We start from the raw sequence: 20081 nt of genomic DNA on the forward strand, positions 1-20081 counted from the left end.
TTTTTTTTTTTCAGGCTAAATGATAATATTCTAAATGAGTGAGACACCACTTTCTTCTCCAGCTTATGAGTTGTCTGTTTTAAGGTTCACATTATACCAGGGAGTCGAGTTACTCTGATCGGAGTCTTGCTTTTTCAGGAGCTACACTACAGTCATATGGAGTGAAGATGTGAAATTATTAAGACAATCGGCCTCTGTGGGAGTAGCTTTCAGGTAGCTGCTCTGTACTGTGTTGGCACATGGCATTGAAGGAGATGGACAGTGGATGAATTATATGCTTAAATTTGCACCACTTTTACCTTTAATGAATAGTATTCCTATTCCCCTTTAACTTTGTGTTTTGTGCATTTTTTTCTTTTTAAACATTTGGTCCAAGCACCTCAAATAAATAAATTAATGTTATTCTTATTTATCCATTTTCTGATTTTATTATATATCTTTATTTATTTTCATTTATGGGACAAGGTCTATATGGGCTGCTAGGTTGTTGTTGTTTGTTTGTTTGTTTTTTACTTTTTTTGCCTTTTTGTAACAAGACCAAATCAGGTTGCATATGACAGACAACCTCCGTTTGAGTTGAAACCCTTGTTTAAAGCTCATATCAAAACGGGTTTTGAAAAAGGATCAAATATGCAATTAAGAATGATTGTTACTTCCTCTTGTATTTTGTTTTCCTCGTAGCTTTAGCTGTGCTGGCATTACTTATTTTGTGGTGTTTTGTTTTTTTTGTTTGTTTGAACCAAAAAAAAAGAAATGTAGTGTTTGTGAAGATGGAGATGGTAAGTAACCTTAGACCGTGACAGCAGCTCCCCCTGCTGTTGCTGAGTGAGGTTGTCTGGTTTGCTTTAAAAATGGAAGAACTGACTCTAATTTTGGCAACGTTATGTTTTGGAAAAAACAAAGTCCGAATATACTAAGGGGTGGCGCATTGTTTTGTTTTTTTTTTTTCACGTTTGATTTTTGATTCTCGTTTTGTTTTGTTATTTGTTTGTTATACACAGGTTTAAAGTGGGATAAATTATGCCATCTAAAGAGGTGGAGTTAAAGCAGGGGCAGGGGAACTCCAGTCCTCATGGGGCGGTGTCCTGCAGGTTTTAGATGTGTCCTTGATCCAACACAGCTGATTTTAAATGGCTAAACTCCTCAACATGTCTTGAAGTTCTCCAGAGGCCTGGAGTTCGTTCTCTCATGTTTGCATGGGTTCTTTGTGGGTACTCTGCCTTCCGCCCACAATCCAAAGATATGCAGTTAATGGGGTTAAGTTAAAATGGTAATTCCAAATTGGCCATAGGTGTGAATGTGAGTGCCAATGGTTGTCAGTCTCTATGCCCCACCACAGACTGGCCACCTGTCCAGGGTGTACCTCTCGCTGGGTAGGCTCCAGCCCCCTTGCGACCCTAACAATGATAAGCAGAAGAGAATTAATGGATTTCCACCTTTGTTGTTGTTGTTTTAAACTTTTCAGTATTTCACTCCACTGTATTTCAGGGACATTTACAGTACTGCTACAGTACTTTGATCCTTTAGGTTACATTTGTGACTGTACTTTTACACTTTTACTCATTTGGGAGTAATTTAGCAGTAATTTTTATTCAGCATTTTTTCCTGACATTTGGGGTTGTTATGAAGATCTGAGTAAGTTGCAATGTGTCTGTCACAAATATCGGTAAGGTACAGCTGGTCAGAGTTTTGAAATGGCTCTGGTCAAAGCCATGTCAGAGCTTATTGGCTCTGGTTGCCCTAGAATAACAGTCAGCTGATTACAGTTCTTGGACCTGAGGAGGAAAGTACAACCTGGATTACTTTTAAACAATTCAGATAATCTACAAAGCTATAAATGACACATTATCATTGAACTTTCAAAGGGAATTCAGTTATAGGGAGGGATCGCAGTCTGAAGGGTATGTGGGATTTTAAAGTTCAAGTGTGAGGACCACAGGGAGGAATTTTTGTATTTCTGGTTTGAGGGGCCAAAACATCAAGTGCTCTAAATGGGGACTTTGTACTGAAGAGGATTAGGGACACTTGGGTGGGCGTCTTTTCCAAAATTCTGGGGGAAAAGTTGTTTATATCAGCTTCATTAATTGTTTCGCACTTCGTCCTGAAAAACAATCAAAACAGAGACAAGGTTTCCAGGACGGTTTAACTTTGAGCATCTAAACTGTATATTCAATTTGGACAGTTCAATGCGGTTACTTGCCAAAATATTTGAATTACGAAACACGTAGATCGGGTTTTCTGAAGGCACCTGAATGCACCACAAAGCCCCTCCTATATCCGGTGAGAAACCGCTATCAGCCAGAAAATTGTACCGACTTGGAGTCCGTTACATGGGTATACAGTAACAGAAATCCCCGTCGTTTAAAAAAAGTACTTATTTTCGAAGTTCGGGGCCTCTAAGGGAAACTCACAGACAACATGCCCGGGGAAAGGTAACCGTACTCGGAGTGCTGCTGCCTCCTCATCCGGCTAAAGGACGGAGCAAGACGGCTAAACGCCAATGGAGAGGCCGGGTAGGCTGCTGCTGCAGTCGGAGCTCCGCGTCAGAAATGCCGCGTACGATGTAAGCCTGAGCCGGTCACTGCTCATCTGGAAGAGACGGACCTCTAGTCCCGTGTACCACCCGTTCAGACCCAGTAAGATCCGTGATTAATGTGTCTGCATGCCTTTGTCTATGTGTCTTAATATATCTCTCTGTTGGCCTTTAAGCGCACCGCGACATCCTGTGTGATAAACAAAGAACTCAGAGAAAACGTGAAAGGGGACACACAGCAGTGTTTGGACCTGTGGATATCATGCCGTTAACTTTCCGCTCTGAGCACAATGTATCCGGACTGTAGGACCATATGAGATATGATACATCCGGTTACATAACACTCATCATCCAGTCTGACAGTGGAGGTCACTGAGGCTGCAAGCTGCAGGGACGAACAAACACACCAAACCTCATAATTTTAGAATATTTTAACCACAAACAACATAATGAAAAATCACAGTTTTTCAAGTAGCAGAGGGTTGAGTGATTTATTCAGTAGACGTGCTTTTGTTTGTGAGCCATTGTGTCCAGCTGACGAAGGCAATTGCACCATTCACTTTATTTTAAATCCGTTTTGGACACGTCCACTTCCTTAAAAACATATCATGCTATGTTTGAATGGAACTGGCTACTTGATGTTTTGCTGTAAAATCTGTAACATTTTTATAAGTTTTCGTCTGAAGGTTATGGGATTGTTACATAGGAAGTTTATCGAATACAGAGACTTGTTAACAGTTTCCACTACGAGATTTTAAAGAAGGATACTGCACTTAAATGCCACAGCAGTATCAAAAAGAGTACTCAAAGTAAGTACAAAATCTCCAGATGTGAAAGCGAGCCCCCTACTCACATTTCTCTCACACCGTCAGTCCCAAATTAACTGGTTTACATATGAACCAGTGTGTGTTGAATAACATGGTCACACTGAGTTTGTGTTAAAGGTTACTGGCTAACCTCATGTACTTAATTACTTCTCTGTTGTTGATTTGTGACTGTAACATATTACGAATCGATCACCCGATCATTGTGTTGTCGTTTGAAATGTAGATGTACCCTTCAGTGTGAGCACAACAAATAAATAAAAAAACAAAATAACGTTTCATAAACAAAGGTTTTATATTTTTATATTTCTTAATACTTTAATTCTAATTTAACATTATCAGTGACATATTCAGATCAGTATAACTGTAAAGCTGGGTGGCTCTTGCTAATCGTCTGATATGCATCACTGCCCCGGTCAGGGATGTAATCATTGCTTTATGTAAATACCATGGAGTCAGGACAGACTGTTTTACAGTATTTGCCTGCTAACACAAACCTTTTGTAGTGTAAACCTGTATCATTGAACATAACAAAGATTGATAATATGTACTATTCGTGGACAGTCACATTGTCTAATACATGAACACATTAATGATGAATCATTTGAGATGATCATGGTGAACAGAAGTGTTTTGGTCTCTGTTAGAATCCAGTTAAAACCTCAGTAGAGACTACCACAGTCATTCACCTCAATATATCTTAACATAATCCTGAGTTTTATTTTGTTTGGGGAGTTAAAATATCAAAATAAGCCAAATTTGTGGTTTGCATTTGTTGTTAACCTCCCTGTGTACTCTGTGTTAAGGTTTCAGTTTGATAGTCTACATGTTTTTGCCATTTACTGCCACTTGGGGGCAGTAAACTACTGTAATGTTCATAACTATTGTTTGTTTATACACTTTTTTTGTTTTTTTTTACTCCTCTCCAGAGTGTAGATGTCTATAGCTTCAACATCTCAAAAGTGAGCGTAATACTTTCTAATAGCCAGCAGGGGGAGACTCTTGTTGTATTGTATTGTATCTTTATTTCAGACATATACAGAAAAAAACAATATATACACCAGTACACATACTTGCATTTACAAATACGAATATATATGTAAATACACACACGTATGTGCTCAGATAGAACAAAAAATAAAATAAAACAAAGTCTAAATGACATGAAATGACAATTATTAGGTCTGAAATGGAGTAGGAAGAAGTATAACATACTTGTACAGAAGTCTGTGGATGAATGTCTCTCAGCTCCTTCACTTTATGAAGCTCATTCACTATTTTTATATCATGGTTAACAGAACATTAAGTCAGTTACAGTGGCTATTTTCATGTTTTATAGACAGTCTATGCTTACGGCTTTATAGAGGAGTAAAATCAAGCGTTAAAACGATGAACTTTCTCCACGGGAGCCATTGTTTGCGCTTCTCGTGTGCGGTTTATTTATCCTTTTTTTTTTCTTCTTCTACCTCTTTGTGATGAAAGGTTTCTTTTTCCTGTTTTAATGCAACTTTTCAACAGGTTGAAATGCACATTGAGGCATGGAGGCAAGCTTTGCTTTTTACACCAAAGAACTTGAATCTTTAAAATTTTAACTAAAGAGTTGGGCATCTCTGGTGGATCATCAATGACTCACCTCACACTGCCTGTTAAAATGATCCCAACTGTTACTGCAGGAGGTGCGTGACAGTGTTTGTTTGTCAGCAGGTTACTTCTCTTCTGTTTCATCTGAGTTGGTCAGGGTTCAGTTGTTTCCAGTGTCATGGTGACAACAGCTGTGTGTGTAAAACTGAAACACACACCAACATGTGTTTTGTATTTCAGTTGTGAATTTTTTATGTGTCCTAGTTTCTGTCTGTCTGCTGCTGGGGGTGTTGAAACGCTAAACTTTGTTGTCTGGGTCAACTTTGCTAGCGAGAGACAGAGAGAGGCGTCGAAAGGCTGCTCCAACGGAACTTATTGTTTCAGAGGAAAACACGAACACAGTGTACAGTCGAGTCTTAATAATAGCTTACTTACAACTGGGCTCGTCAGGCACTCTTTTTGGCTGCAGTGGTTATTATTATATTTACATGCTTCCAGCTCCCGTTTCTGGTTGGTGACAACTCGTACTTTTCCACTCTCCTTTTTCTCCCTCCCTCGCGCTCACAGACGCATAACGGCAGTCCATTCTCCCTGCAGCACGGACTACACTGCCCATGAGGCTATATTCTTTAGGGCTATGCCTGTAACACTCTGCCTATTGCCTTCTTATTAAATAATTTTTGTCAATAATTTTTAAAAATATTTCTTCGCATCGTTCTGCGGGCCACAAATAGAGGTGACATGGGCTGTGAGATTGACACACAGGCATTAGAGCCGCGTTTTGTTTGTTTTTCCTCTGGTGTGGAATTACCAAAAATAGAGAGAGCATAGCCTAATATATGAAACAGGAAAAGACCGTGCCGTGTAATCCATTTATTTCAACAAAGTAACTGTATTCTGAATACCACCCTTTTAAACGGTAACTGTAACGGAATACAGTTACTCATATTTTGTATTTTAAATACGTAACGGCGGTACATGTATTCCGTTACTCCCCAACACTGAATACAGTGCAGCATTATTTACAAAGTGTGCACAATGAGATATTTGAATTTAAGAACTGAATGGGTGAACAGTATAGTGAATATTAAGAATATAACTGTAGCTTGTAATATCCCCCTAACGCCTGTATTATAAAGCAAGTTCACCATGCCCAGGATATCTTTTTCCTTATCTGGCTTCGCTCATCTTAGAATCAGCAGTCCTGCTAAGCAGTCACATGTAGCTTCTTATCAACTCGGTAAGTCAACCCAGGGTTTTTTCCAGTGTAGCTAAAAGCACGTGGCCATAAAAGAGGTAGTTTGCAGCATATGATTAATCATAGACATGAAGACATACCAGCAGAACGGCAGCATTTTAAAAGAAAAAGAAATCTATGAGTAACTATGAGTAGGCATGAAATATGGTGTAAATGCATCTTTATACCTGACGATGTGTGACCTATAGATTAAGAGCTCTGAGTAAATTAGGCTGAAGGAACTCTATGTAGAGATCTGACTCACCAGAGAGCCCATAATACAATGCCTTCCATCCATCCATCCATCCATCCATCCATCCATCCATCCATCCATCCATCCAACTTCAGCTTATACCCATAGGAGGGGTCCACCCTGGACAGTTTGCCATTCACACCTATAGCCATTTTAGAATCGCCATTAACACGCATGTCTTCGCACTGCGGGAGGAAGTTGTAAACTCCACACTGAGTTTGCATTCTTTCCCAGTGCTTGTGTGGGTTCTTCACATACTGAAAAATTGATTATGATTTGTGAGATTATTGTGTGTTTGCAATATGCTGAGTATTGCATTGTGAAGCATACAGACTGATCGACAGTGTCATTAAAACCTGTCATGTTGCATGCACCTGACAGACTAAACTGTTTGTATTACAGTCTATTCCAATTCATTTTTAATGCAAATGTGTAGACTAGCGTGCACATAGTGTACAGGTATTGTGTATGTAAGACAGCAGTCAGCAGTTGTCCTCTGAGATGATGAGCTGCTATCCTTTCAGCTGTACTCAAACGTTCCTCAGCTTTATGCATCACTTCTCTGAGCCAGACTGTGTCTGTGGAAAGAACTGGGAGGTAACTTTTTCAAATTGTCTCCAGTGTCTGATGTGTTTTCCTTTAAGTGCATGTGATGTTAGCTTTGTCGTCTTTGGCTATCAGTCTTCCATCATGGTAAGGTGCGAAAGGAGCTGTCAATTCTCAATTCAAGTCCATTTTTGATTTAGACACAGATGGCATTTACTGATTTCTTTCAATACCAGCTTTGCCCCACATTTCAGTTTACCTCACAAGAAAAAGCCGACAGCACCATCTGGTGGACTGAAGAAGCAGCTGAGTTTTTTATTGTAACTAAAAAGTTCAGTTTTTATTTGCAGTCCATGCAAACTTTATCTCTGTATTGTCCCTATATTGATGCGATGTTGCCGTGGAAAATACTGGAATACTTAATTACTTTTTTTTTTCTTCACCCCCACCTGTAGTAGCCAGAAAGGAAGGCTGATTTAAAAACATGTAGACTATAAAGTTAAAAGGTGACTTGGTATCCTCATTCATTTAGGCACTTGTTGATCTGAAACCAAAGTTACATTTTTTTCTGATTGTCTTAGGTTAACTTACTCTCTATCTGCTAATTACAGTGTTACCTGTATGGTTTTCCTGCAGGATTTTGTGTTCCTTTGTTTCCTCGTCGACCTGATCCAGGTAGGAGATTTAGTTCCCACAATGCAGTGGGCCACCTCCACCCCATTGTGTGGAGGTTTAGTGGTTCTGCTGTTAGTACATGTTTCTGGGTTTGATGGCTGAAGTGTGAGGTCTGTTTGTGTTGTTCCAATTTAAATAAGTGGTTTTATTCCAAAATGATGAAAAATAAAAACAAAGCAACCTCCTAACCTAATATTAGAGTAATTAAATAATCTCAGTTTCATGAAATAACCTTTACCGTCAGAAGTCATGTTTTGGAATAAACCACATGTTTAGGAGTAAAACGTGTCAGTTTAATGCTGTGTTCAGTCTGTTCATCAATAACAGATCCAACAGAAACATGTTGCCCTCCCTGTAGCTCTTGTGTCAGTGTTTGATGTGTAGTTTGGCTTTGTAGTTCCACTAATTTAGCTGACCTCCTGTAGTTTGCTTAAGTTTCTTTATATGGGAGATAAACATGCTCCTGGCTTCAAGAAAACACTCTTTGGTCAATTGTTATGTAGAGGAATAGTCTGATATTCCTCTTTTTCTTTCTTAGAGTAAGATGAAGACAGACACTATATTTCCAAAAGTATTCATCACCCATCCAACTCATCAAATTCAAGTGTTCCAATCACTTCCATAACCACAGGTGTATAAAATCAAGCTCCTAGGCATGCAGAGTGCTTCTACAAACATCTGAAAGAATGGGTCACTCACAGGAGCTCAGTGAATTCCAACATAGTACTGTGATAGGATACCAACTATGCAATAAGTCCAGTCGTGAAATTTCATCTCTACTAAATATTCAACAATCAATTTTTAGTGGTGTTATAACAAATTGGAAGTGATTGGGAATGACAACACCTCAGCTACAAAGTACTGGCAACACAAACTCACAGAGCGGGGTTAGCTGATGCTGGGGTGCATAGTGTGCAGAATGGAGACTGAGCCAGGCCTTCTCGTCCGATATCAGTGTCTGACATAACAAAGTTGTTTCTGGAAGAATGGTCAAAAAAATTCACATGAACCCACTCATAAAATTTGCAGAAAGCTTTTATGAGAAGAGTTGAAGCTGTGATAGCTGCAAAGGGTGGCTCAACAATATATTAAACCTTATGGATTAAGTGTGGGTAGTCACTCAAATCCTATTGTGTGTGAAGGCAGAAGATCGAATACTTTTGGCAGTATAGTATAGATCAAAAGTACATGGTGAAAACAAAAAGTATTGTGATTCTGCTCATAACAAGGAAAACCTTAACTGAACTAAATTTAGCCACTGTCTCATTAAACATCATCTCCTTGGCCTTTTCTGGATTGCTTCCAGTGCTTCATGGAAGTCCTGTTCTGAATTGCTGGAGTGTGTGTACGTATTTCTCATTTATTACCAAGCTAACATCAACTTCTGTGTCAAACTGACCGTGTTTTTCTCATCATGGACCATCACCGATGAGCAAAGTTTTGGAGGGTGACTGCAGCCCACCCTCCAAAAGTTAGTTTTCAGTGGAATAATACACACACTCTCAAAGTCAGCAGATCGTGGATCAGGTGAGAAATGAGACCAGAAGGAGAACCACCATTCACCATGGCTGCTCCCCTCTCGATGCGGGGTTCAGTTTTAAAGTCCCGAGGCATTTGAGGGAAAACATTTAGTGATCACAGTAGCAGCAGTGTAACAGTTCTTCCAAACACCAATCGTCCCTTGATATTTAAAACACACTTTTGGTTAACACCTGGGTATTTCTTTAAATGGCATGAATGGCAAAAAAGAATTTTTTTTTTTTTTTTTTTTTTTTTTTTAAATATTCAGCTTTCTCTAAATTATCATGCCTTAACCAGACATTCTATGGCAAGGACCCTAATCCTAAATGTGATGTAGGTCGATTTTTATTAATAAAGAAGCAACAAACTAGATTAGAGGAAAGCCTCATTAAGAATTATCAATGGCTCCTCATTGCTTTGGCAGAGGTTGACCAACAGAAGGAGAAATATGACCAGAGAAGTGCATGGAGTGTGGTTCTTCTCCTGATAAAGTATTTCCAATTAACAGCTCCAGCTCTGGTTTCAGAATTGTTATTCACCAACACAGTCTTCACTCAACATGAAGATGTGGCTCCCTATAACTTCATCAAACATAGAAAATTGTCACAATAGGACTTCCACGGAGTGAATATAAAAAAAGTCAGTAACAATGGAATCAGTCCTGAGATGCACAAGGAGCTGACCCTGAATTTAAATCAGGTCTAATTTTTTTTTTTTTGTTATTGGCAAAGTCACAGATCTTGATGACACCTCTGATATTAAAAGTTTATGAATGTATTTTTAAAAATATGCTACTTCTGGCTATAATGCTGTTTTGAAATGGTGAAAAGCTGATTTGGGGTTTTTTTTGTGTTTTGTAAATAAAATATAAATATAGTAAACAGGGATTTTTACAAAGCTTTGTGTTGGAGTTCATGATGATTATTATTGAAAATGAATTGAACGTTTGTGGAAATGATCACAGCCCAGTGATACAGTAGTGTTGTTGTTTGAAATGGAGCCAAGGTCTCACTCAGTCTTATTTGTTATTCATGAAGTCAGAATTAAGATTAAAACCATTTTAAGATGAAAATGTGCCGAAGGTTCCTTCATGTGGAGACAGAATAGCAGAAGAGTGATTGTGATGTGAGCTGCAGATACAGATAAGTGAGTCAGAAGTGAATCCGAAAGATGACAATGCCAATATGTGGGTCATGTCACACTATTACACTAGCAATACTCACACAGAGTATTGCTAAACTTGCTGCATCACTCTAAATATGTGGACTTGTTTCACATCATCATGACCTCATTCTAGAAAATAAGGCCAAAAGCAACAATACCCCTGGTGGTGCCTTCACATGCTGCCAGAAGGCTCTGAAATTTGAGAGCTGGCTGCTGGTTGGCGACACTAACTGCTTTGTGTGCATCTGTGTGTTGTTCAGGTGTCTGTCACAGTGTCCCAGTGTCAGAGATCATCTCTGTCAGAGAGGAAGAGGAGGAGAATGGCAGCAGACAAAGAGACGATGGCAGCTGGAAAAAGATCAGAGAAAGAGAGGGAAAGGACTGCAGGCAGGCCTTCACAGGTAATCCAAACACTGCATGATCTGCACTCTAGCACCATGGCAATCAAAGATGGCTGATTATTAAATAAGTTTTTTTTTTTTTACTTGTATCTGTTTTAGTGTTGTACGTGGAGAGGTGTCGGCAGCACCGCTGGCGGTGTGCTGAAGTCACCTTCACTTGTTCGGATGAGGCGGTGTGTCAGCACTGGGTCAGCAGCATCAGAGAGCAGCTCGCCAGTAACAGTATGATTTTACAAAAACCCACTCTGTCTGAATAACTCATGCCGCTTCCACAAACTATTTGTGACATAGTTTCTGTTGTTGTTGTTGTCGTTATTTGTGTCAACAGCCAGCAGACCAAAACATCTGCTGGTTTACATAAATCCATATGGTGGGAAGCGTCAGGGAAAACGGATCTACGAGCAGAAAGTTGCCCCCCTGTTCACACAGGCTGGAATCTCCACCAGTGTTATTGGTACGTCCAAATCACTCACCACCCAGTCTCCAACTTCCTGTGTCAGAATTATACATGTAACACACTGAGAATCTGTGTGTTTGTTGTCATAGTGACAGAGTACGCCAATCACGCCAGAGATCACTTGAAGATGGAGGCAGAGTTGAAGAAATTTGATGGGTGAGTTTTGTTTGTCCATAATAGAAGTTCACCCATAAGCTACAGAGTGTGTCAAAAACAATCATCAGATTTCAAAAGACTGGACAAAGAAGCTTGAAGTAAGGGTTTTTAATAGTTTACATACAAAACAACATTGTAGTCCTCCAGATACTTGGCATATGTCCAAGCAATTGTCAAACTCGTCCCACAGTTTTGTGAGCATACCTGGAGTCACTGCAGCCATTGCTGTTGTTATTCTGCCTACCAGCAACCACCTGAAACTCACAAACCCGCACCTTGTAACATTACGCGTTAGAATGCAACCACTTTGAAAAAGGAAGATTCTTTGTGATTCACCCTTTACAGTGAAGATCAATTACTTAAATGCTATAAAAAAGAAGCCGAGCACAACATAATTCAGATTCATAAACTTTTTGGACAATTACACATGATGATGATTTTCAACTAGACTTTCAGCTTTAATTCAGCAGGTTTACTAAAAGTACTGCATCAACTGTTGGTGGTGTTATGCAAATGCTCATAGATCTGATTGTACATGTAGGACCGTAAAAAATCCCTGAGCTTCCCGAAATAAATCACCACAGAAAATATCTGTGTGTTTTTCACACAACATTTATACATGTGATCTTTTAGAAAAGGTCACGGAGAGATTGTCGATGCTAATATTTCACTGTGACCCTTGCTTAGTGTGGTGTGCGTTGGAGGGGACGGCATGTTTAGTGAGATCATCCACGGACTGATCTGGAGAACACAGATCGACTGCGGCGTAGATCCAAACAGTACAGAGGAGGCACTGTCTCCCTGCTCCCTACGCATCGGAATCATTCCTGCAGGTCTGAAACTCAGAGAAATATCACTGCTTTTCTTTTTGTGTTGGATTAAAGCAAAAATGTAGGTAACTCTGACTTCATCCTAAAGGTGTAGCACTGTGTCACAGGTGTCCTTCAGCAGGTTGGAACCATTACATGGTTTCTTTGGCACCAAAGACTTATGTAAAGGTTTTCCAAGCCTCAAGGGATTATTTATTGAACTAACAGACTCTAGCGCCTGCTGTATTGTTCCAGAAACCTCCAGCTCTCTGGAGTCTGCTGTTTTGCCAGCTAACAAATCACTTTGGTCTCTCCTTGTCTAGTTTTTAAACTGTCCTTAACCTATATGAAGAGCATCTTCTTATCAGCACAAACTCTGGTACTTCATCACAAACAACTGCTATAAATAAAAAGTACATACAATACTTGTAGAATAGACACCTACAAAGACAGAGCGTGAAAAGAAAGACCAAATTGTTTGGAAGGTTTTCTATCCTTGTCTGTAAATAATATTTCCTTCTATTATTTGTATGAAAGCCTCACATCAATGCTTCAACTGATTTTCTCAGCTCTTCCCTCTTTAAGACATAAATAGCATTGTTGCTATATATAAAACATCCCGAGTGAAAAATAGCCAGACTTCTTCCTGATTTAGAAAGACAGTTTTAGCTGCTGACCTGGACAGTGATAGAGGTAATCTAGCTTTTAATGACAGGTGAGAGCCAATAAGTATGTAAGTATAAATACAGGCAGTCACTGTGACCTCATTTCTCAGTTGTGCTGGTTTGTGTCCTTGGTGTTTTCTGCTGCTGTGCTTATAAATACACACAGAGTCACCTGGGGGACATTATTCCTCTGTGCAGATACAAAAGTGAAACCGCACACCTGGGCAATTAATGGTTGCAGGTGTTTGTGTGTGCACAACAGGAGCAGCAGTGCTTTTACAATGTAAAATCACATTGTAAAGGTTTAAGAAAATAATCAGAATCGGTGATGACCGTCCTCTTTTCACTGGAATGTTCTACACTAGTAAACTGTTAGCAGATGGTGTTTGTGTTCTTTCAGCTCATTGTTTCTTCTGTCTGTTTCAGGTTCCACAGACTGCATCTGCTTTGCTTCTGTGGGCACAAATGACCCCGTGACCTCTGCACTACACATCATTGTGGGTCAGTCACATCATCTCTATGACATCAGCGGTCATAATATCCATTCCAGCAACATAACCTGTCTGAAGTCTAAAGTTAATGTTAACATGGAAACTATTTAAAAAAATAAAAATAAAAAAGAAAGGACAAACACTCCTGGGGTAATATCTTAACTATTTTGCTGAGAAAGCAAGCGTTAAAATAGACTTCAATGTCAAACATTGGTATTAGAAGTGAGAATTTGATACAGTTTAATAGAATATTTGATACATTTAACTGAACTTATTTTAACTCATTCACTGCCATTGACGTCTATAGCCGTCAATGGCAGTGAATGAGTCAATGGGTTTAACTCATTCACTGCCAATGGCTGGCAGTGAATGAGTTAAAATGTAGAACAAACCACAGCTTGGTTTGTTTTAAATTCTCAGTGTACGTGTCTGCTTGTCTTTCTTCAAAAATGGCAAACATACCTTTTTTTTTTTTATATCTGTGTGCAGGAGACTCTCAGCCGCTGGATGTGTGCTCAGTTCATCACAACAACATGTTCCTGCGATACTCTGTGTCGCTGCTTGGATATGGTTTTTATGGCGATGTGCTATCAGACAGCGAGAGGAAGAGATGGATGGGGCCTGCAAGATATGACTTCTCAGGTGGGAAAATATATATAATATCCTTTAATTTTATCTATAATGTTTTACAGATAAAGCAGAGAAATGTATTGATGTCTGATTTGTCAGAGAGGCCCGGTACTCTAAATATTAGCAAAGAGAGGTTGTTTTTATGTCACCGCTCAGTCACATCAGCCTACCACAGTCCTTCCAGTCATTTTCATTTGCTTGCATGTGTGCACCATTCATCAGAATTTCTTTTTTTGGTAATGGTCTGCAGGTCTGAAGATGTTCCTGACTCATCATTACTACGAAGGAACAGTGTCCTACCTGCCAGCCAAAGGTATCATAGGAACGCCACGAGACGCGACCAGGTGTCGATCTGGGTGAGAGATCCAAACATGTATCAACTTGTTTCCCTTTTTTCTTTAAATATATAAATACTCTTTTGAATTTATTGGAATTTTAGAGCTGATCATAAACCTGTGACCTCAGTTACAACCAAAACATTTTATAAATCCTATTCTAGTTTATTAACTCTTTGGCTATCTGACTTTCAGTGTTGCAGCTGAAGCCTTTGGTTTATGTTGCAACCAAACGCAGTCATATAAATTAAAGTGATAACCTTCTGAGGTTAAATGTAAAATGGCTTCTCATTAAAGTCCTTGTTCATTGCATCATTTAAGTAACGCTGGTTTCTCTGTAAATCTCCAGGTGTGTAATTTGTCAGCACAATGGACAGCTAAATTCAGAGAGAAGCGAGAAGTATGAGATGGATGAAGCATCAGACTCTGGTCAGTCCAAAAACAGTTTCTAATGGTCTTACTCACTGAACATTACTCCATTCCTAAATCTCCTCGTCTGGCTTTGTCATGTTTCTTTCTTGTTAAATCTCAGAAAATATTTATATTTGTGAATTAAAGACAAATATGTAACACTTCCTGAAAAATGATGAAACCGTGTCCATCCACCCATGGCTGTTCTGTAGTCTTGGTAGACATCAGCTGGCTTTGTTTTTGTAGTTTTTATTGAATTCCATACCAAACCTAATACCAACATATTATTTCTGAACACTTTGAGAAGTTGACTTCAAGGTTCTCCAAGTTTATTTTGGCTCTTGTTCACAGCAAATTCACTGAGCCTAAACTTTAAACCTGAACCTCTCGATCTTCACTGAGTGCCCATTGTTCTGAGAGCTGTGACAGAAACTACCAGTTGTAGTCAATCATAATCACTAATAAGAAATTAATAGATTCAGATAATAGATGCAAAGATGTAAGTGTATGTATGTATTTGAGCCTGTGTAGATAAAAGAAAATTCCAAATAAATTTAACCTTGTGCATTTAATCCTTTTTTTTTTTTTTAGTTATTTAAGGTTGGAAAAAGAACAGTTCAAAGAAACCATTAATCCCAAAGTGTGTGTAAACTCCTGAGCACAACTGTAGTGATGCAACCTGCAGTAAATTCATTATGTGAGAAACATTGGACTGAATGTAGTGAATGGAACTTTTTGTTTTGTTTTGTATGTTTATAATGAATAATGTGCAAACTTTTGGCACAGAGTGAAAACTGTTTTGGCAGCAGTAACAAGTAAAGTCAAATCTGTCTGTTTTCTTTTCATCCAGAGAGTAGTGGCGAGTGGAGGACGATTCGAGGAAAGTTCCTCGCTATAAACGCTGCCAGCATGAGCTGTGCTTGTCCTCGCAGCCCTAAAGGCCTCTCGCCTGCTGCCCACCTGGCTGACGGCACCACAGACCTCATCCTCGTCCGAAAATGTTCCCGTTTCAACTTCCTTAGACACCTCCTACGACACACCAGCAAAGATGACCAGGTATATTTCCAGTCTAAATTAAAACAAAAACAAAAAAACATGTTTTTATTGATATTCTTTGGACATTTTGGTCCACAACTAAATACTTATTTCTCTCAATCAGTTTGACCTTACCTTCATTGAGGTCCATCGAGTGAGGCGTTTTCGTTTCATGCCACGTCACTGCCAAAGCGACTCGGACCTGGAGTTGGACTTGCATGAGAATAGCAAGCGGCAGATCTTCAGCCAGATCTGCAAAGACCACCCAGCTTGTGGCTGTGCACCCGCCTACAGCAGCTGGAACTGCGATGGCGAGATCCTGACCCACACAGCCATTGACGTCAGGTATGACGACCCTGTGGGATCTTCTTCCTTACAAATATCAAAACTTGGTTTAAGTTTTCTCTTTAAAAACAACTTCTGCTGTTTTCTCAGAGTGCACGGCCAGTTGATCAAGCTGTTTGCTCGAGGGATTGAAGAACTGCCAGTGTTTGAGGATCTCTCCAACCCCTGTGCAATATAGATCTCCACCAGTCTGTCCCCAGGCATTGGAGCCATCTGATTATGGCCGCCGCCTAAAGCACTGCTACCACCTCCATCATGTGATGCTCATCACATCTTTCACTTGAAAACTCAACTGGCTAAGTTACATTGTTACTCAACAAATGTCATCAGCGTAGTCAGAAATGAAATTTTACTTTCCAGGTCTGAGGATTTAAGGTGATTTCCTCACAGGTGGGAAGTGATGCTAAAACTGATGAAACTCTAGATGCAGAAAGTAAAACATCAACCTCAGATTTTGGATTTTTTGCTAGATGACTGTTGGTGTTTGGTTGGAATGGTTGTTGGGTGTTTGGTACCAAATTTATTTAATATTGAACTCAGGCTTGAAGCTGAGACTTGCACAGTTTTAGAGTGAACTCAAAACCAAAGAAACCAAAACTCAAACAATGAACTTGTCCATGTCTGCACAGCCTAAATTGTCCTGTAGTTCTTGAGTCCTGCGATAGTGAGGTCCTGACCCACTATGCCAGTCTTATTTTCTCTTAACTCAGACTTGTTTTGATTTGATTTCATTCTTTCTTTGTTGTTTGTCTCATTGTTTTACTTATCAACTCAGATTTGACTCTCTCACTGACTTGTTTTTTTTAATCTGGACTTGTTATGATTGATATGTGTTCAGCTTCACCTTTGATGCTGAAACATGTGTTAATCACAAGTAATGCTAACTTGTTTTATCATTATTGGTGTTTGTTTTGTGACAAATCGTTGTCCAGTCTCGTTTCCATCTTCTATCTGTTTTGACCAGTCATGGGTACTGTTCCTAATCGTTTTCAGTCAAAGCTCCAACTCTTAAGCTAGTTAAACTGTTCAAACATGTGGGCTTTGATTTTGATCTGTCACAAGTGTTTCAATATCTTGCTCTTGTTATGGTCTTCTTTCTCAGTTTCAGATGTTCGGAATTAACTGTTACATGCCAGACACCCTACAATCATTCCCAGAGTCATCTGATCATTAGGGGTTTTAGCTCATTCATTAAAGGTTGAAGGAAATTGGGTGAGTATTTACAGAAAATAATTCTGATGAGACTTGTTTCCACAGCTCCAACTTTTCATCTATCAATCACAGCATTCACTGCAATGGGACGCATTCAGCTTCTCAAACAAGTCCATCAGAGTTGTCTCTTTGGTTCCTTACTTTTTTCTGTGAGACTCGAGCTCAGTCGTAGCTTTGCAATCATTTTTTCACTCTTTTTAATTATCAGAAAATAAGAAAAAAAATTCTCAAAGATACTTTTCAGTCTCATTTCAGTCAAGCTGGTCATGGCTGGGTAAACTGAGCAGCGCACAAATAAATCCTTTTTATCTTCCATTTCTGCTGAATATGCAACTCAGTCTGAGTACAGACACAAAGAAAGAAAAAAACATGATGCTTTAACAGCAGTTTTACACACTAACTGTACAATAATCTGTAATGTCTGTGATATGTGAGCTCAAGCTGTAGCTGTAAAATCAGTTTTTCTGTAGTAAAGCATCGTTTTGAATTCTTTTGTCAAGTTAATATTGCTTCATCAAAATCTCAAGATGGTCATCTGAACCTTCCAAAAATCAAAAAAACATTTTATAGCCATTGCAGTTTTTTGTTTGTTTTATGTTGGGTTTTTTTGTTTTGTTTTTTTCAAAGCTGTTCCTCACAGTGAGACATTAAATGGCCAAAAGAATGCAGACAGCTAAAAAACAATGTCATGTGGATGAAACACATAGTCCAAAGCTACAGGGATTAATCTCCTGCAATACTCTCTGTAGTATGTTCCCATTGAAAGTCACAACAGCATTACTGGAGTCCCGTATTGATATTGTATGAAGGTCGGACTCATCTTAGGTGCTGCGTTTAACCTGTGAGAGGCTCTATGAAGGCCAAACTCCCATTTCTATACTACCTAAGCACCCTGTGCTCAACTCTATGGGTTCAGTTAGTTTAAAGTGTGTATGAGCTGTTGCAACCCTGCTTTAGATGATATGCTAAAGCTCTGATGTCAGCATTACTAGTCAATGTCACAGATGAAATCTGCTCTGTAAAAACTTCTGTTCCTGAAGTGCAGGAACATGAAATAATTCCAGACAGAATTTATGCCTAAGAAAAATCTGAATTGCTGTTAGACACTGCCTAATAGAAACGCACAATCTTTGGAATACTGGCAAAGGGGTATTTCGTTAAGAGTGTCTTCTTTCACAGCATCACAGGTGAAAAGGTTAGGGAAACACTGCAACAAAAACTTTCCCTAAAGAAAGGGAAGGCTGTAAGTGTTTAATCCACACATATTTGAGTTTTCTTGGTAAATAAAATTGTGGTTAAATGCTCTACTTACTGTGAGAAATGGTTTTGTTTTTCTAAACTGTGGCTGTGTTGAAGAAAACTTCTTTGTAAAGTTCAATTTGGCCACAAAGAGAGAACATTCACACACCAGTCTCTTTCATTTCTAGAAACCTTCAGCAAACATCGCTGAGCATGTCGTAGCCCAAAGGCCTCTGTAGCCACTGCTCACTGTGTGCACAAGATTTATCGATGTAGAAAATGAAGAAATGTAGCAGCCTTAACTGTTATGTTAGCCATCTTCATGGTGAAATTCTTTGTGAGGTTTCAAGAGAGGTCTGCCTAATTCTTATATAGACATATTTCTGTTATTATTGTATTGAATCATCATGATCGTCCCAGAGAATAACTGTTTGAATCAGTAACGTGGAAATTTAACAGAGAAAGGAAGATGAGCATCAGCACTGGAATCTCAGACTGTAGATGGTGTTTGTATGTTTACCAGTGCACCTGTTTCCTTTCCACCCATGTTGAGCTGGACTCAAACTAATGGAGAAGGGACCCAGTAGCAGCTGATGATAAACTGCAACACCTACCAATCAGCTTTCAGATTTATTCTTGTTAATCGGACCGAATACCATCAGGGGTTCACTGATGTAGCAGTTTGTCTGTGTCTGTGATAGATGTAACTCAGGCCAGATGTCTTCAGAGCTCCACAACCTTTGAAACCAACCAAAATACATGGGATAACATCCATGATTTAGGAAAGCTGGTAAACTGGGTTATAAGGACAGGCCTGTGTTAACTGGAATTAAATAGACCTCTGAAGACCTTCAGCTGAGCTGCCTTTCACATCCTGATTTAGCTTTTAAAGTTGTACAAATCAATAGTCACTCTGCTGTAACACCCCCTTAAAAAAGCCACCAACCAAATACATTAAAACTTATCCACAAAGGTCGACTGATGACTGAAACAAATATATATTTGCATTTAGCCAACTATTAAAATGTGTTCCATAATTATAGCTTTATTTATTAGTCAAAGTAGAAATTGGTAAATTAATTTGCTTGTTTTCATTAATTGAAAGTACTGGATTGATACTATAGCCGCTGAGCTTACTGCTAACACATAGTTAGCCAGCCATAGTAGCTAGTCTTGCAAGCATAGTTTTTAACGAGCAATGTAGCAAAACTGTCCAACCTAGCACAATGCTGGATTACACTGCAAACACAGTGAGAGAAATCACCCCGGAAAGGCTTTGTTAGGTAGTGAGCACTGAATCTGTAATCATAGAACTTTATCTGTCGACTTAGTAGTACTCACACTTGCTAATTTGGGCTTAGTGGGGTATGCACAAAGACAGTTGTGAATACAATCAGTGCATTTAAAAAAAAAAAAGTACCTGAATGGGGTCAAGAAGCTGTGTGTGAAACCTCTGACTCATCAACAAACCAGTAGTGGAGGATGCATTGTTGGTGCAGATAGATTTCACAAGTATCTATCTGGAATACATGTGTTGCATTTCTTTCTTTTTTGTTGATGC

General features: G+C 39.1%; 1 protein-coding gene across 2 annotated transcripts; it reads left to right on the plus strand.

The window, feature by feature from the left end:
• Positions 1-2259: 2259 nt before the first annotated feature.
• Positions 2260-17768, plus strand: LOC102197708 (ceramide kinase-like). 2 transcript variants are annotated; one of them, XM_005747633.1, is made up of 14 exons: positions 2260-2636; positions 7611-7649; positions 10595-10735; positions 10835-10957; positions 11064-11189; positions 11282-11348; positions 12036-12181; positions 13249-13323; positions 13803-13955; positions 14194-14299; positions 14628-14707; positions 15540-15745; positions 15849-16069; positions 16160-17768. In XM_005747633.1, the coding sequence occupies exons 1-14, from the start codon at positions 2501-2503 to the stop codon at positions 16245-16247; spliced, it is 1707 nt and encodes a 568-aa protein (XP_005747690.1). In that variant the 5' UTR covers positions 2260-2500; the 3' UTR covers positions 16248-17768. The 2 variants fall into 2 exon arrangements, with proteins under 2 accessions (XP_005747690.1, XP_005747691.1); XM_005747634.1 differs by lacking the exon at positions 7611-7649.
• The last annotated feature ends 2313 nt before the right edge of the window (positions 17769-20081 follow it).

Source organism: Pundamilia nyererei, unplaced genomic scaffold (assembly GCF_000239375.1).
Source record: "Pundamilia nyererei isolate P.nyererei 1_Seehausen unplaced genomic scaffold, PunNye1.0 scaffold00201, whole genome shotgun sequence".
Lineage (NCBI taxonomy): Eukaryota > Metazoa > Chordata > Actinopteri > Cichliformes > Cichlidae > Pundamilia > Pundamilia nyererei.

Excerpts from the sequence above, each read along its gene's own strand:
- LOC102197708 (XM_005747633.1), top strand. The coding sequence starts at position 2,501 with ATGGAGAGGCCGGGTAGGCTGCTGCTGCAGTCGGAGCTCCGCGTCAGA. Across the intron at positions 7,650-10,594 it reads TCCTCGTCGACCTGATCCAG|GTGTCTGTCACAGTGTCCCA; the intron begins GTAGGAGATTTA and ends TGTGTTGTTCAG. Across the intron at positions 10,736-10,834 it reads CTGCAGGCAGGCCTTCACAG|TGTTGTACGTGGAGAGGTGT; the intron begins GTAATCCAAACA and ends TATCTGTTTTAG.